At 40.4% G+C, this 17,984-nt stretch overlaps 2 protein-coding genes and 1 long non-coding RNA gene across 5 annotated transcripts; 2 read left to right on the top strand and 1 right to left on the bottom strand.

The window, feature by feature from the left end:
* Positions 1-50: 50 nt before the first annotated feature.
* On the top strand, positions 51-7,315 carry LOC306706523 (transcription factor E2F5-like; the record flags this gene model as incomplete). Its single annotated transcript, XM_079173647.1, has 8 exons — positions 51-179; positions 1,498-1,607; positions 1,883-2,044; positions 2,450-2,558; positions 3,462-3,789; positions 6,259-6,396; positions 6,624-6,662; positions 7,184-7,315. The coding sequence occupies 8 exons, from the start codon at positions 51-53 to the stop codon at positions 7,258-7,260; spliced, it is 1,092 nt and encodes a 363-aa protein (XP_079029773.1). The 3' UTR covers positions 7,261-7,315.
* Positions 7,316-8,221: 906 nt separating this feature from the next.
* On the bottom strand, positions 8,222-13,628 carry ackr4a (atypical chemokine receptor 4a). 3 transcript variants are annotated; one of them, XM_079173646.1, is made up of 2 exons: positions 12,873-12,922; positions 8,222-11,850 (listed from the first exon to the last, which is right to left on the bottom strand). In XM_079173646.1, the coding sequence occupies exon 2, from the start codon at positions 11,833-11,835 to the stop codon at positions 10,726-10,728; it is 1,110 nt and encodes a 369-aa protein (XP_079029772.1). In that variant the 5' UTR covers positions 11,836-11,850; positions 12,873-12,922; the 3' UTR covers positions 8,222-10,725. The 3 variants fall into 3 exon arrangements, with proteins under 3 accessions (XP_079029772.1, XP_079029771.1, XP_079029770.1); XM_079173645.1 differs by lacking the exon at positions 12,873-12,922 and adding an exon at positions 13,514-13,628 and having other exon boundaries at positions 8,223-11,850; XM_079173644.1 differs by having other exon boundaries at positions 8,225-11,850; positions 12,638-12,903.
* A 1,099-nt stretch (positions 13,629-14,727) lies between these two features.
* Positions 14,728-16,187, top strand: LOC306705918. Its single transcript, XR_013767354.1, has 4 exons — positions 14,728-14,847; positions 15,077-15,181; positions 15,286-15,335; positions 15,571-16,187. It is a non-coding gene; the product is annotated as an uncharacterized lncRNA (long non-coding RNA).
* The last annotated feature ends 1,797 nt before the right edge of the window (positions 16,188-17,984 follow it).

The following is a 17,984-nucleotide window of genomic DNA, read 5'->3' as shown; positions in this document are numbered from 1 at the left end:
TTGGCTAACTATAAGCAGGACTCTGTTTTAAAGAGAAGAAGAAGAAGAAGATGGAGTTTGTGGCCACGGAGACTGTCCGCTCGACACCGAGTCGACACGAGAAAAGTTTGGGGCTCCTTACGATGAAGTTTGTCAGTCTGCTTCAAGAGGCGAAGGATGGTGTCCTTGATCTGAAAGTGGTCAGTGTAACGGCCCCGTGTCGTTGTTTTTAGGGGGAATTAATCTATTAATGTGTGATGTTTAGCGGCCCCTCGGTAACAAAGGGCTGTCTGTCACAAGCCTCAGTCAGGTGCATTGATTTGTTTAACAGGTGGACCAGCTATAGCCGCCATTACCTCTTCGGTTGCACACCACACTCACAAGCAGTGAAACAACAAACTACTTGTTTACAGAGGGAGAGCGTAACTACCAGTTTCCAGTCAGATTGTTAGTGGTAATAAACCAGTTTGTACTGTTAATTATATTTAAAGTGAGCCCCTCCCCCCTCCAGTAGACTAACGAAACAAGCCTAAAGTCACGAGGAAGTCCAATTTATTACTATGTTGATTAATGAAATCAGGACTACATTTAAAGCCCAAGTAGAGCTAGCCCAATCTCTTGTGATTCTAACACCTTAAAACAAGACAATATCTTACTCTGACCCAGTGTCATTAACTGCATATCTGTGGGTTATTTATCAGGGCATCCAAAAAGTGATGCATCCTCTAGTTTTTAGGGTCCTGATGAGGTAGAACTATGATGTAATTCACGTGTGGGAAGAAATGTAATGATTAGGAGGAATGTCCAAACAAATGCAATATAGTTTTGTGTTTTTCTGCTTACCTGTTAGCCTAATGTTCAAGATGTATTGCAGATTTGCTTTTTTTTTTATCTTTGTGTTTTGTATTGTTGGTCAGACAAAACGACACATTGGAAGATGTCTCCCCGGTCTGGGAAAAGCAGGGATGGACACAGTTTTCTGATGTTTTATAGACTAAAGTAATCAAGAAGATGATCGACAGATTAATCGATAATGAAAGTAGTTTGTAGTTGTGATATAGTCCATGTTCCTCTGACAGTTTCCTTCCTACCATCTCTAAATTATTGATTTCTTATGGCTGTCTGCTATCAGCTACAAACTAGAAACAGTGAATGAACATTTCTAAGCCCGTCTCCTCAAGTGTCTGCCACAGTTCTTCCTTATTTTCATCACACTAGTAGGTTTTCCCTCCCTTCTTGCGCGCCAAAACTGGGTAATGTTTACACAGCAGGCTTCTTGGACCCTTTCCTTCCTCCCGCCTCTACTATTGTAACTGTCCTCTCCTGCCAACGGGCTTTATTTTCTGTTTTTGCAGCTTAATTTGCCAAATCCTTGATTTGTTGGCTTTGTTCGAGTCTTCTTTCCCACAGAAGTTCTGGGTTTCCTGTTAAAGTGTCTGTGATCTTTCTGTCAGCGCAGTTCGTATTAAGCTGCCACTCAATAAGAGCCTTTATGGGAATGTCTCACTGAATCAACAGGCTGCAGACAGCTTGGCAGTGAAGCAGAAGAGGAGGATATATGACATCACCAACGTACTGGAAGGAGTCGGCTTGATCGAGAAGAAAAACAAGAACATAATTCAGTGGAGGTTTGAAAAAAACTATTTTCATATGTTAGAGTCCGCGAAATATCTGCTTTCTTACTGATAACACCTTCGATATCTTTGAACTCTTGTCGTCATTGTGAAACATGTGAGTGGATCTCCCATCCTACCCTTTAGGCATTGAATTTTTGAAATGAAATGAAACATTTGGACGCTTTTAGCAGCCAAATCTAGTTTTAAGCTGCCAAAATGGAGCAAAACATGACTTGTGCTCATACCTCATGCTTGCCTCTCTCATGTGTAATCTTCCTCGTGTCCAGGGGAGAGAACTCAGGCAGCCAAACTGAGGAGGTGCTGGAGCAGGTGAAGGTTTTAAAGGCCCACATTTCTGACCTGGAGGCTCAAGAAAAAGAGCTGGACAACCAGAAGGTGTGGCTGGAGGAGAACATCAAACACTTTGACCTCGATCCCATCACCAGCACATATCCTTTCATGCCATCTGGCATTACATGGAGATGTGTTGCTTGTACCTATTTTAAGGTTATTTAGCAACTTACTGTGGCACTAAATGTATTTAGTGTAGAAAACATTTACTACTGAGGCTTCGTGTTTGTTTCTTTCTACAGTTTGTAACTCTAGTCCTCTTGAGGCCCCATTTTAGTCATTTCAGAGGAATAAATCTCTACTTATCCTTTTAACATTGTTTGTTATGAAGAAAATGCCATAAAGGGAGGATTATAAATACAATTGCTATTGTTGGTCTCTTGTGAAATCACAGCCGGGCTAATCCTGAGTTGCACAATGCTCACAGTCTTGTTTTTCCAGTTTACTTTCTCCATTTTCCTCCCCAAAGTAATCTAGCTCCTGTTTCCTTAACACCTCTCCACTTATAAATTTGTCACACATGAAGACATCTGCAGTGCCTTCAGCGGAGAGACTCTCCTCGCTGTAGTGGCTCCTGCTGGGACCCAGCTGGAGGTACCGCTACCTGAAACGGTTGGTCACGTCTTACAAGCTTTCTTTATTGATTGGCATACATATAATCACCAAAAAATACAGGAATTCACCATATACTGTGTGTATTCCTCGTTTTCTACCGTAAACCACACAACACATGTTATAGAAGCAGGCTAACAAGGGACAGGGTTCTCTGCACATTTGGCTGCTTGTTTGGTATGTATTTTCTGTAATGGATATCAGAATAGTGTCATTAAATATTATTATATATTAGGGAGACAATTTTCAAACTTTATAAGAATACTTAAGCACATGCTGAGCTGAGCTGGACATAAAAACTCCAGCAAGACCCTCTGGAGATGCTGCACTTTAGCTTACATTCATAAACATCCGTGTCTAAATGACTACTCTCCTTATCTGTGAAAACACAACGCAACTCTGACATATCATCACCGTTTCAGTTGATAGGGCAAACTTTAGTAAACAGTTGGCCATTTAAATCCCCAGCAGGTTCGGAGTAACATCAGAATACCTCTGCGGTCGTGTTTCAGGCCATTTAATGAATGTAAACCCAATATTTGCTCTATTTTTGGTCTCTCACTCTTGAGGGAAATTTAGCTGTTACGTGCTCCACTATGTTTAAAAGCTAGTTGCACACTATGTGTGGCTGCTGTTTTAATGCTGAGCAGGTAATGTGCTTTTTCCCGCTGGAAACCGCTGCCTCCTGCAACTGAAAATCATGCAGTGAGAGTGAATCAAAACGGAAGAGTTGTGGCCATAAAACCAAAAAATAGCTGCTCTGCTGCTATCTTTTTTGTGGGTTCGTCACTTCAAAAGACCTGTTTCACGGACAACAAGTCCTGTGATCCATTGTGTATATAAAAAAATACCTTTTCTAACTGCTGTAATGATGCTAAACTTCTCTCCACTGCTGATCCCCAGGGCCAGAGTGGACAGAACAAGTACCAGGTGAACCTGCGCAGCCACTCGGCCCCCATCCAGGTCCTGCTCATCAACAGGGATTCAGACTCCACCATACCCGTGGTCTTCTCTGTGCCGCCCACTGACGACATCTGTCCAATGCCAACTCCCCCGAGCACCCCCGCCAGCCTGCAGAGGTTCCCTTTGTCCACGTCGGTGTACTCCACCTCCAACACCACCACCTCCTCCTCCTACTGCAGCCAGGACTCCCTCTGCTCAGACCACCAGATGGTGCTGCCAGAACATGAAGTGCTGACTCCGTCGTCCAGCCCTCCCGATGTGCAGATGGGTAAGTACAGGGACTGTGAGGATTTTAATGCTTATTAAGGTATTCTAGAAAACCACCATGTGCAATTATTACTGATTTTTAATGGCCTCTCTCAGGCTGCAGTGAACAAAATTGGACAGACAAAAGCATGACTTTCCACTCTGATTTTTATATTTTGTGCACGGTCATATTTTATCCATGCAGTAAAAGGTTAATAACAGAAAGGATTAAATGAATAAAGCCAGCCACAGCTTTAATGGTTAATAAACATAAGACCACACATTACAGTCTGACAATATCTAATAACAGGCCTGACACAATATAGATCACTTACACGTTGAATTAACTGTGGCCTATGCAGAGGAGCTATCTGAACAATAATCCCAAAGCACTGTCACACTTGGGCGTTTTCCATTTTTCCTCTCTCAAATCTTTCGTCATGATCTAATGAAGTAACATCCTCCACCCTGTGAGTCGAAAGACGTTGGTTTTAGTCCCTCCCTCTGGTTTTGTCACTTATTGTAATATGAACGGTGTTGGACGTCCACAGTGAGACTGGCTGACAGCGCTCAATGTTTCACTTAAAGTAGAGGAAATTCCACCTGTGTAGACTTGTCTACCAAATGCCACCAGTAATATCACCCACCCAAACAATAGACTCAATTGCCACCTAGCGACAACTGAAGCAGCAGTTGGATATAACAGCCCTACAAGTTTGTCTTGCCTCGCTACCACATAGGAATGAGTGGGAAGCTAGTTTCAATCTGACTGCACCTTCGGAAAACAAAGGGTAATAGATCCAAGGTGTGTAACGCGGTTACTCATTTTAAACTGTTTAAATACCCAGAGTTCTCAATGTCACATGCTGCTGCCTTTTCTTTTGTGTTACTCTGCACTTAGACAGAGATCAGATGATCTACTTGTTGTTGAACTGTGTTGCATTATACTGAGAGTAAAACATTTATCTTACTATGATGGTTGACTAAATATTGGCCGAGACACTTTTTCAAATCTCTGTGTTGCATTCAAAGACGCATGTCCCATGTCCAAGAGCTGGAAGTATTAAATTGCTAAGATATGTTGTCAGGAAATCAAATCCTGAAGACAAACAGTAAGAAAACACTTCCGTTATAATATTAATCGTGTGAATCTGGTTGATTGTTGCTTTTAAAAAGTCTATGTCTATCAGCTGACTCAGAAATATCAGATGTCATCTTGTCCTGACATGCAAGAACAGGAAAAGTCATTGCTTGCGTCTGTTATACACTGTGATCATAATGTAACCGACACTGTGTGTGCGTCATAGCTGACCTGTCTCAAGCAAGTTCAGTGTTTGAAGTTGATTTCATAGTGCAAAATGGTCAATATTAAGACATGCGATAAAACATGCAAAACCACAGCTGTTCTCATTTGAGTGACACCATCAGATGAAATACTGTACGGATACAAAAGCAAAAGATACGGCGACTAATGAGAATGCTGTTTGAACTTTGTAAACTCAGTGTTTCGAAAGCCTTGAATTCTTCCTCTTCTTGGAATTTAGAGTATCTAAAACCGCTCCTTTTCATAAACGTTTCCTCCATCCAGCTAATCGTCTAATGTTTCTGTATAAAATGATCTAGTTTGGCAACAAGTACAATTTCTATAAACCCTCCACAACAACTCTAGTGTTAAGAAAGCAACATGATCATGATGTAAAGCAGAAATTATATATAACTGTTTCAAATGACAGTTAAATAGAATAATTGAGTCAATTGTACAACATGCAGCATTTGAAACATCTGTGATTTGATCTGGGCATGTTTTTGCAAAGCTAGATTTGGATTGTAAAAAAAGCATTTCTGGATGAAATAGATCAGCTGTGGAAGAGATATCTTGTATGTATAACGCCACGCATTGCCTTGTTTCCACAACCCAGACGGACAGACTGCATTTACATCTGTCCCCACGTCAGGTCACGGGACTAAACATAAAATAAACGTCCAGTCTGTGCGAGAGACAAACTACTTCTTCATCCAGCCAGAGCTAGGTTTCTAAGAGACGAAGGAGTCGGGATGTGCTAAGATGCTAACAGACTCTTGTTCTCAAATTCAGTCAGACCTTTCCTCCAGAAACAAATTAGGAATTATGAAAACCAACCAAAAAACAATCTTTACTGTTCCACAACACAATATTGGAGATGTTGACAAAGAAAACATAGTGCGTGTTTACATGATGGCTCGTCCAGGTTTAGAGATGCTGGTCGGTGCGTTTCTTTACCTTAAGACACACAAATTAGCAATTTGGATTTACAAAGGGAGCAATGTGTGGGACTCGAGTCTTGTTTAACAGCGCCGCCCAGCACCCTCGCGGACTTGACATGAAGTCTAGAGAATTGATTTCAATACAGATGATTGTTGAGTTTGTCTCTGTCCCAGTGCTTTACATTCAGATTTAATTTCCCACAAGCGGCTTTTACTGTACAGCTAAGTGCTGTTGTTGCACCTGCAGAGTGCCACGGTCAGTCGGCAGCAGTGCTGGAGCAGCAGCAGATGGACCTGCAGGGCCCAGAGTTCCAGTCTGTACTAGACATGAGCAGCCTGTTGAAGCTCAGTGCTGCTGGAGACCACATGAAGGACGGCCGAGAGGGTGAGATACACCGCTAGTTTCATGTTTTCTTCACTTTCGTTTCAGTTATGGTTCTGTAAAGGCTTTAAGACCTAAGCTGCTGGGAGAACATGGCTGAATAATATACTGATATTTTAAATATACTACTTTTATCCAGCTGTGATGGTTATGAATTAATGTTGCATAGTCTGCAGTGAATGTTCTGTGTACTGAGAAATGGAAATATGTTGTCTTTAATTCTCTTGTAGGAGCTGTCGACCTGATTGATGAGCTAATGTCGACTGACGGTAAGCGTCTGAAAGCCTTGACTCACTTTATGAATGAAACATTGTGTCAAGTATTTGGAATTTCAGTATGTTTAAAAAGATAATCAACAAGAGTCTAAAGCCATGCCATCAGCTCTGTGAGATGCTAACATGCTAACGTTAACATGCTTGAGGAGGTGTAATGTTTAACAGGTTCAACATCTCAGTTCAGTGTGTTAGCATGATGCATCAGCACCAAAGTTCAGTTGAGGTTGATGGGAATGTCATTGTGTTTGATCATGAACCTAAATATTGGCATTAAAGTTCTGACCTGATGGTGGCGCTAGAGGAAAATTCAGAAGGATCTCCTCACAGCACCATAGATGTCTCTATCAAATTGAATGTCATTATACAGTTTATGTCTGGACCAAAATGGTCGACCACCCGATATTTGTTTTTTTGTTTGTTGCCAGCAAATAATTCTATAAAATCTCTTTGTTGTCTTTGTCTTATTGGTGATTTACAGTATGTTGTGTTGTTGATGCTCCTCTCTCCTCACGCAGGAATAGACTACAGCTTCAACCTGGACGACAATGAGGGAGTGTGTGACCTGTTCGATGTGCAGATCCTTAATTACTGATGGCTAACCGCGCCTCCTCTGCTGCACACTTTTACAATCTCAGGAGCCACCTTTGCCTCTCTCTCTAAAGACACTTCAAAGATGCCTTTCCCCCCCGTTCTGTTACGATGCACAGCTGATAATCAAACATTCCATTGTCATATTAAAAACAACTTTTACACACACGTAGACTACAGTTTAAAACACGGTGCCTGCTTTAGTTCACCGTGAGATGTTTGTGAAGCCACGAGTCATTATACGTCCAGTTGAATGGTTGTACTGGTGAATACCGTTCCCTCAGTCGGAGTAAGCCGGGACAAATCCTTCAGCCTCCTACTGCACTTTGGCATGTTAGTATTCTTGTATTTTTCCACATCCAGTGGAAATTCTGAGATTAATACGACAGCTTTACTTTCTGTTCATGAACAGTTGTGATTGTGAGAGTGTTTTCATATTAGTTGATATTCAGAGTAGCTTGTAACAACTCAGTATTTACTGCTTTCAAACATTTGATAAAGGGTCGATGACCTAGTTCTGGCTATGTAAGCCATTTAGGATTAGGGTTCTTTAAAAAGCATATTGTGTAAAAACGTACCCAATTCAATAGTTATATTTGATAAAACGTCATATAGTATTTAATGAGTGAATGTTTCGGGTACATTTTGTGACCTTGTTCTAATGTGAAAATGGCAGAAAGATTTATTTTCTAAATTATTGTGACACTGCCATTTTGGGCCTCTATTTTTTTTAAGTTCTTGTATAATTAGTTATATATTTAAATAACTAATACTTTTTATTTAATTTAAGAAACAAATGTTCTTGGTTCTAAATAGTTGAAAGTGATGCTGGTTGACTGCCTTAATTGTAATAAAAGTGAATTTGCCATATTTCTGACCTGAAATAACAAATCTTACGAGCCATAAGGGGCATTTTTTGTATATTTATAGTTTTCTTTGGTTACAACAAGTCTTGTTTTTTGTGACACTTTGCTCTTTATTTGCACAGTTTTGAAAGTTTTTTTTCAATAAACAGATTTAAAATCAATTTATAACCTTTTCTTTTCTGACAAATAATGATTTGAGTTTGGTTTGAGAGAAGGAAAAGAAGCACAAATTATTTCAAAATGTACTCTACTTTTGTCATGTAAGATTTGTTTGTTTGCGAGTCGTCAGGGTTGTATTAAACTATATAGTTTTTTTTAATCACACACTGAAAGTTTGATCCCCAGGTTGAAACAATTTCTTTAGTTTTGGCTGAGTGAAATGTTTTGCTCAGTGAACAGATGGCAAACCTCAGTCAGATTGTTTCCACACGAGAAGGCACACGTGCCAGAGAGCAACATCACTTGATTTGTACCAGCTGGGACACAGGAAGACAACAAAGGCAAAACATTTACAATTCAAATGCGTTTTCCTAATCTTATCTAAGAACATGAAATTCTAACTTTCATTAAAAGCTCATTGTGTTTACATTTTGTATGAGAGATTAATGACATGACAAACCACAGCATACATGTGTCTAACAAGAAAAATAACAGAAATGCTAAATATTTAAACTATGTAGTGTTGTGTTTGTCTCGTAACCCCTCAACTTTCATGTAATGAATTGGCCTCATTCTTTATTGACAAAATCCCATCAGCTACAAAACCTTTTGGGGAAATTGTGCAACATCTGAACTCCTCGTGCTGCTACTTGCATTGATTTCTTACCTACAGGCTTTTTCTAAAGCGGTTTTAACTGCATGGCATCAGATCCTCTGATAACAGTAAACACTTCTCTACTCTGAGGCTATTTCCCACAGACATGGCAGTTATTAAGCCACTCTTAAAATGATCTAAACAACTCCCTAATTAACAATTACAGGCGGCTATCGAACCTAACATTTTGACTCTTTTTCAACAGTTAATCACTCTTGACCATAAACTTTTTTTTTTTTATGTTTTCCTGTCAGGACCACAGCACAGAGACGGCTCTTGTTAAGATCTTGAATAACATCCACCTAAACACAGTGGAAAAGTTTCCGTCTCTGCATTCCACATGGTCAACCACAACATATTACTAGAGAGACTGGAAAACTGGCATGGACCTTCTGGAACCGTGCTATACTGGTTTCAATTCTATTTGAAGTACAGTGGCCCTGAGAGCTCAATGCACTGTAAATTAAGAAAATATACATGTGCCAAAAGTTAGACAAAACAGAACAGGGGGATGTTGTAATCAGTTTGAAAGGGAAGGCAAAATAACATGGACTTGTGGTTATGTAAATAACTAGTGTGCTAATACCGTACTTTTCACAAGCGTGTGGCTAAATGTTTGAATGTGTATGATCCTCCCTCTCTATCCTCTCCAAGTCATCTTGAAGGGTTGAATCAGTCTTAAAGAAAAAACATCTGAAAATTACGACCTCGTTAAAAAAAGGTTACTAGAAGTTGTTTTTCAGTGTGTTTTGTAGAGTTGGCTGCAGAGATAAACTGTGAAGTAGGCGTGCAGTAAATGTGCCTCTGGTGTTCTGAGGAACTCAGGAAACTAATCTGTGGCTTTCCCACATGAAAGGAAGTTAAATCCCACTGGATGTAGATTTGGTTACAAGCAACACCACCAGTGCAAACAAGCTGATATGTGATACATTTTCATTATCAGGAAGTTAAGGTCATCTTGAGCTGAGAACAAAAAAGACATGGTAAAAAGGTATATAGTTCAACTAGAAGAATATTTAAAATCACTTCCTATCAGTGGGGCAGGCACGTGTGTTACATCTGGTTTGTAGGCTGTGCAGATGTGTAACATCAAGTGAATCAGGATTATTTACTGAAAGTGATTTAAAACATGCATTATTTCAAACAAGTTGCAGTTACAAAGTTGTTTCAAAAAGAACTAAGTTCCAGCTCATTCATTGTTTCACAAATAAATCTTTTTCTCTTTTATTTATATGTGCAATATGTGTAATGAAGAGCATGAGGTTCCTGCATGTATCTTATTTGTGCCGTGTGGGCAGCTGGAAGTGTTACTATAAGTGTTAAATGTTTCTTGTGAAATCTTGAAATGTTACCTCACATCTGGATAAACAAAAAAACAACTAGATTTAAGCTTGTGGGCTTTTCTTCAAAGTACGAATTTCATCCTGTTGAACCAGTTTTAGTAAAAATAATAAGAGTTCATTTTTCATGCAAACTATGAAAAATACACTTGAAATTACTTGTTCCCTCTGGACCAGGGTTAAACAGACACAACATCACTCAAAACAGAAATCCAAATTCCTTTTGCATTCATCCCTCACAGTAGAATAAAACATACATTTCTTTGGTCTTTGAAAGTAAACAAGAATACAACTAACAACCTCCTGTTTTGAAATGGAGGGAATTGAAGTGTTAAAGTATTAAAACGTCTGGAATTGTTGTACGTCTTAATGATTTCCTGACATGCTTCTACTGCTGTTGCGTCCGCTCTTCTGCTTTACTAAATATGGGATTTTTCACCAGTTTTGGCTCAGATTGAGAATGTGTTTGTGTCTTGGGATGCACAGTGGGAGTTAAACGACATCTCCATCTCTTCGTCCTCTGCTGGATTTTCCCTCGTCTTCCTCCTCTTTCTTCTCTTCTCGCCAAACGTTTTGGCCACTGTCATCATGTGCTGCCTGAAGGACGACCCCACGAAGGCGTAGAGGATCGGGTTGAGGCAGCAGTGAGTGAGGGCCAAGCTCTCTGTCACCTGAGCCGCCTGATCCAACACTTTACTCGTCCCACAGTGGGTCACTAAGGCGTAGACGGAGTCCATCGCTCGGTAGACCTTCAACACGTTGTACGGCAGCTGAGTGACCACGAACACCCCCACTACGGTCAGGAGGACACGTAGAGCTCTCCACTTCTTGCCTCTGCTCTCCACAGGGAGGCCCCTCAGTGCCCGGCCCACGCTCCAGTAGCAGATCACCATAACCAGGAGCGGAAGCAGGAATCCCAGCAGCACCTCTACTATCTCCAGAGCAGCTTTCCCCCCTCGGGCCATTGATGGAGGGTAGATAGCCAGACAGACACTCCTATTAGATAACCATCTCACTTCTGAGAGAATTAAATCAGGAAGACCAAGGAGGAAAGCTGTCGCCCAAACAGCTAAACACACCTTCCAGCAGTGTCTCCTGGTGATTATCCTCCGCAGCCACCGACTTTGCTCTTTACTTTGCGCCCTGGCTAACGCCAAGTAGCGATCCAGGCTGATGCAGGCCAGCAGCAGCATGCAGCAGGTGAAGTTGACCGAGTAGCAGGCCGACACGATCTTACAGACGGCCTCGCCCAGCTCCCAGCCCCGCGCCGCATCAGCAGCCCAGAAAGGCAGCGTGCAGAGCAGGAGCAGGTCGGCCACAGCCAGGTGGGTCAGGAAGGCGTCCGTCATGGTTTTGAGGCGTTTGTGGTAGGCGTAGACCGCCACGACTAAGCTGTTTCCTGCCAGTCCCACCACCAGACACACAGTGTACATGATGGGGAGGAAGATGGCTGCGAAGGAACGGACGTCGCCCTTCTCGCAGAGGACCGGGTAGTCCTCGTAGCTGAAGTTCAAGCTGATGTTGTCATGGTAGAAGTAGTCGTCCTCTGAGACATCCATGCTGATCAGCCAAAGCTGTGAGGGAGGACATTTAGAATGTAATCCAATAATATAGTATAAATATTCTCAAATGGGACATTTTGCATAATGAGTACTTTTTCTGTTGGTACTGTACTTTGAATCTAATACTTTTGCACTTTTACTTGAGTAAAAATGTGACCACTTCTTTTACCTGTAACAGAGCATTTCTACACTACAGAGTATTTCTACACTGTGGTATTACGTTTACTTGAGTACGAGATCGGAGTACTCGTTCCCCTCTGTCTGTTTAAAACAAGGACAAATCATTGATTATTTAAGTACTTTTAAAATAATACATGATAAACACAGAGGTGGACAGTAACTAAGTATATTAACTTAAGTACTTACATTTTGAGGTATTCACATTTTCTTCTTCTTTATACTTCTACTTCTACTCTTGTACAATAGTAGGCTACTTGGTACTTTTAAAACCTACAAGTTACTCTGCAGATTAAACTTTCACATACAATAAAATACGATACTTACAAGTTAATGCATCAATAATAATATTCCGTTCATGTAATATTTCTCATAATTACTCTGAAAGGGACACTCTGCACATTGAGAACTTTTACTTTTGATGCTTGTAAGGAGGGTTTTGTGATTTTTGTAGCTTTTACTCAAGGCAAAGATAAAGAATGCACATAGAACTGTATAAACTGATTTAAGAGAATTACATTTTTTTGTGTAGAAAGCGATGCAGATCCTCAAACCGTTGCAAAAAGAACGATTACGTCACTAATAAAAAGGTATAAACAGGTACGCCATGTTTGATACTCACCGTGTTTTATTCATCTATTTGTCCCGTCTCCTTGTGCCATGTTGAGCTCAAAGCTTGTGTTAGACCTCAGACTTTAGACTTCAGATTAAAACGTCAGCCTACTCTGTGCTGAGGATGGTTTGTTTGATTTCACACACAAACCTGAAAAAAGTTCAGCTCGCGAGATCTGTGCGCGACCTAAAGAACTAAACGAGCGACACTAACATTTATAAGAGAAAAAAAATAGATTACATACCGGAGGAGAAACGTCCTCGCGGACCTGCGCGCAAACTATTCCCTCTGAGTATAGCATGCAAAGTCCAAAAAGAGACGAACCCCACGTGATTTAAAGTCACGCTGCACCACTGCTATATCAGTTTATAGCTCTAAGCAGCATCTTAATAACTGAATGGAATTTATTTAATGACAAAAGATTAAATAAATGATGAACAGCCTCACCAGGAGGCATCCCAGATGTGTCCACTATGTCCACGTTTCATCTCATCTGGACTAGCTTTATGTCAAAAATGGATTTTGAGGTGGAAATGATTTCCATAAGTTTATGCTTACACATAGGAACACAGAGTCATTGAGAGTTAAAGACATATTCATCACATATTTTTTCCAACAAAAAAAGACCCAGTGGCGTCTTATGCATCCACTACAACAAAACATATAAGAAGCAAAATACAGCACGTTGTAAATACTATTTTTCAAGTGTTGTCTTCTCATTATTTTTTTAAATTTAAATCTACTGGGTAAACTACCCCAGGGCAATTGTCCCCCCCCCCCCCAAAAAATGCTTTAATCAAAACTAAAATGACTTGTGAATAATGTAGCTAGGATTTGACTTGTGTAAGTCATAAACCCAATAATTAGTTCAGAAACTAGTCTTACCGGTTAGGGCTTTGTTTCTCCTGCAAAGAGAGCCGGGAATCAGTCCAGCTTTAAATCCAGCCTGGTCTTGTAGCGCTGCAGTCTATAAACGCACTTCTTGGAAAGATGACTCAGAGAGAGAGAAAGAGGTCAAGGGAGACAGAAACCTAATCATTTGTCTGAGCTTTATTGAGGAAACAATTTGTGTGTTTAAAACATGAATGAACATGTTTACACCGAGAGGAAAGCAGATATGGTAACAACATTTCAACACCGGGGGAACAATATAAACAATTAGTCATTACACCAAACATAAAAATGAAGGAATCAGAGAGATAGAAAGAAATATTCTCACTTGCGCTTCAGCAAACTTTGATGACATAGAAGATATTTAGCTCAGCAAAGAAAAAAAAACACAGACAGACTTATGCTGGAATAAATATTGCATCTTAAATGTGCAGTGTCAGACAGAAGTGTGGTGCTGGTCCTGTTGTGTCTGCAGGTTTGTCTGCTCACCACGGCCTTCATGCTGCCGACAAATCAACTGTCTCCTGATCTGGTAAGAACAGTGGTGATCTCAGGCTGTCTGAGGGGCAAGGGCTGAAAAATATCAAAAGGGCACCAACTGCATGGGGCACCAACAAGCACTTACAGCCGCCTATGGCATCATGTTTTCTTCATGGAAGGCCACCATGGAGGGCACATCATCACATATTCTCCAATAGAAGTGCACCCAGAGGGCAATTTATCATGTTTTATCTACCATAGAGGCATCTAAGAGGTGCACTTTTGCTGCGGTTTGTCTGAACAAGGTGGCATCCTTGGTGCATTTAAAGTTGTTCAACATTCTCAAGCTTATCTTCCCTTCTCAAGACGCTATGTAACCCGAGTCGTCATCAACACATCATCAAATTGTACCTTTACTTGCACATTATTGTTCCTGTTATGACGTATGCCGGTTTTAATCATATTCAGGATGGAACATTTTCCCACCGGGGATCAATTAAAAAAATGATTATCTAATAAATTGGCACACGGTTTGATGACTGAAATGGGCAGGGAAGTCAAAAGAGGGATTACAATAGAAGGAAGCAGACATTTACGGGTGTCTTTGTAATGATGAAACTGGACTTGTGAAATCATTTCAAAACGTGCATTGTTTACCTGGAAATGATTCATCAGCAGCGAGTATATAAAGATCTGTGTGTTTCCAACTCTTCATATCATCAGCCATGGACAAAAGTGTGCTGCTGGTCCTGTTCTCTCTGCAGGTTTTGCTGCTCATCACATCCTTCACTTCCACTGATGCAGCCACTCTGGTGAGAGATGATGAGCGACTGCCGTCTTCTATTCTGGTAAGAAGACCTGCAGGAGCTGGAAAAGCTTTGATTCTAATTGTGTTTTCTCTCAGAACCGTCTCAGTCTAAATGTCAAACATGTTGCTGAGAGAGAGAGAGACGTCAAACACCATTTTGTTCAGTTAGTATTGGTAGTTTTGAGTCACGGCACAAATCAATGCCAGTGACTTTGAATACAAGTACACATTAGAGCTGACAACTCAAAATTATTTTGTTGTATGTGAAGGAAGTAAGTGAGCCCGACAAAGGAAAGGGTGGACGAAAGGAGAACCAACAATCACGCGGCTGCTGGTGGCTGCCCGGTGCATGTTCACTCTTTGGAAAACAAAATGTACTTGATTTTTGAGATTTTTTCATTTTAATTTACGATAAATTGAATCCCTGAACTGAACTGAACTGTTTTAGAGACTTTTTTTTTTCTCTCTCTTTTTACAGGTTCCTCCAACAAAGCGTCAGCCAGCGGATTTGGTTGAATTACTTTAAATGTGCTTAATTCTTTCAGAATGAGTCTTATTATTGATTGAGATCTGTGTTATTTTCTTGCAATATGGTCAAGTGACAAAAGAGAACGTTGAGGTGAACAAAATGCAAACATGTAGAACTTTTTTTAAATGTAATAAACTGCTAGATTGATGAATTAATAGACTGACTGAAACAGAAACCAAAATTGAGATGTTTTTCCTGCTTCTCACTGACTTTTATCCTTTTTTTCTGCATCAGTAAGAAGAAGAAACTCCAGCCAGTCTTGCAGAACTGAAGACCGACACAAAAAACCTGCATCTTCTCTTCAAGAAAGCTGCTCTCTTTTGCTTTACTATTTACTATTTTGATGACAATAATCGATCATTACATGAACAATACTCCTCCTTTACTCCTGTGCTCAACAAAATTACAGCAAGCCATGAAATATAACATGTATTCAAATTTTCAACTGGTTTTCATATAGAAGCTTACAAGCGTCTTTTGCTACTTTGCTGATTTTTTATCATAAGTTCCCTACAGTGAGTTAAAATTGTTGTTATTTTGTACTTTGGCTGGTTAATGCAGCCAAGGCTACCCTACATCATGTTGTTGGAGGTTATTGTAGCTTGTTAAGAATTAAAGAAACAGGACAGAATTATTGCAGAATGAAACTAACATCACATTGCTTAAGATGTGTAGTTTTCTTATATTTGGTTAAAATCTGCTCAGTAAATGTTATAATTTTGTATTTACAGATGCTCTGATAAATTGCTTACAAATGTCTTCTATTACTAGGATGGATAATGAGGTAATCTTTCACTCCAATTGTTGATTATAAAGTTCGTAGCAAACAAAATAAAGTTTTTGGCATTAATACAAAATGAGTGTGTCATCTTTATTCTTAGAAACTCAGAAGAAGCTTTTTCCTTTGCAGATAGTTTAATTTAAATGTTTATTTACTCTAGGTAGCTGCCCAGTATAACCACAGCCTGTCGACGGACTGGTAGACACCGAGTCCAGCTGTGAAAGTCCCTTTCATCAGTGTGCAGTGGTCAGCAGAAGACACTGTACATTTCTATGTATTCTAATCTGCAAATCAAAGCAGGGGAGGTAGTACTGCTCTCTGTGTAGGCTGGCTTCAGAGTACATTTTGTAAAATGTATAGCAAAATGATTTGTTCAATAGAAAGTTCCTCAACCAAGATTTTGAACTGTGAGTTTTAGGAAAAGGGCACCAGCTGCATGTGATTGGGCACCAGCACGCAGACAGTATTCTAGCATTTACAGCCGCCTATATGGCATCATGTTTTCTCCACTGGAAGGCCACCATGGAGGGCACTTCATCATGTTTTCTTTAATGGAAGTGCACCCTAGAGGGCAATTTATAATGTTTTATCTACCATAGAGGCATCATACCATAGAGGCATCTTTTGCAGCTGTTTGTCTGAACAAGGGGGCATCCTTGGTTCATTTATAAGCACTATAATAAATGCACACTTTAATGTAGCTGTAAACAGCTAAATGGACATTTTAAAATATTTAAAATGGCCTCAAAACTTTCCACAATGGAACAAAAAGGTAGTCTTGTGACATGTAAACTTTCCACTAACAACCCCACAATGTGACGCAAAGCAAAAGTTGCGCATCACTACACCTGCCAGTGATGATGCAAAATGATTTGCGGTAAGTGGAATGAACGAGGAAGTGATTTTGGACACGATTGTGACATAAGTGTCTGAGTAGCATGCTACCTAATGTGTTAGCTGTTAGCCTCTCAAGAGTAGTTCATCAGCAGCCCTGTGAGTTCCTGCATCACCTAGTCTATAGAGTCGGGGGCCTCCTGGCATGTTCGTGAAACATTAAATGAATGTCTGTAACAGTGAGCTTTCTTTCATAGTGTCTGTTATATATAGGAACAAGGTGTAAACCATCCATAGGAAACTTTTTTAAATCACCTTTAAGTTTTCTTTCCCTGATGATGAACAAAATGATAATTTAAAAGGTCTGAATTCAGACTAATAAGAAGAATGGGGAAGGAGTTCGGGGGGAGGGGGCAGCAATGGAGAAGACCCTGTCCCCTCAGGTCCGATGTTTGGACAGAGTAGGGGGGGTAAGGAGGTTGGGGCGAAGTCTTGTTGGGAGCGTGTCGATGCAGGGCGTCCGAAAGGTATGAAAGGGGCGAGGTTATGAAGGGCTTTGTATGTGATGAGAAGAATCTTGAACTGGATTCTTTGCTGTTTGGGGAGCCAGTGGAGGTTTTGAAGGACTGGGGTGATGTGGTCTCTGGTGCGGGAGTGGGAGAGCAGACAGGCAGGGACCATGATCACTATAGACATGTGGAATAATACAAACTACTTAATCTCTCCACTTGGTTCTCCATACATAAATATTTATGTGGCCAACTAGGAACCAAAAGTTCGTGCTGAAAAAAAGAATCAGTGTTTATGTTTTCTGTTACTGGGTGGTGCAGCTGGACAGCTGAGGCAATACAAAACAGGAGAAGGAAGTATTTATCTCAAAAAAAGAAAAAGAAACAAGCCTCTACGGCCAGATCTTGATGGATTAAAGCTGAAGGGTAATTTTCCACATTCCTCGTGGTTTTGGCTGTGGTGAGGTTATTAAAACTAAGTATGTGAGTGTAAAGTGAAATACAGTAAAGACACCAGGTTCATG

The sequence above is a fragment of the Pholis gunnellus genome (assembly GCF_910591455.1).
Source record: "Pholis gunnellus genome assembly, chromosome: 14".
NCBI classification, from domain to species: Eukaryota; Metazoa; Chordata; class Actinopteri; order Perciformes; family Pholidae; genus Pholis; species Pholis gunnellus.
The sequence above is the reverse complement of the archived record's forward strand: the minus strand, read 5'-3'. Positions and strand labels throughout refer to the sequence as shown.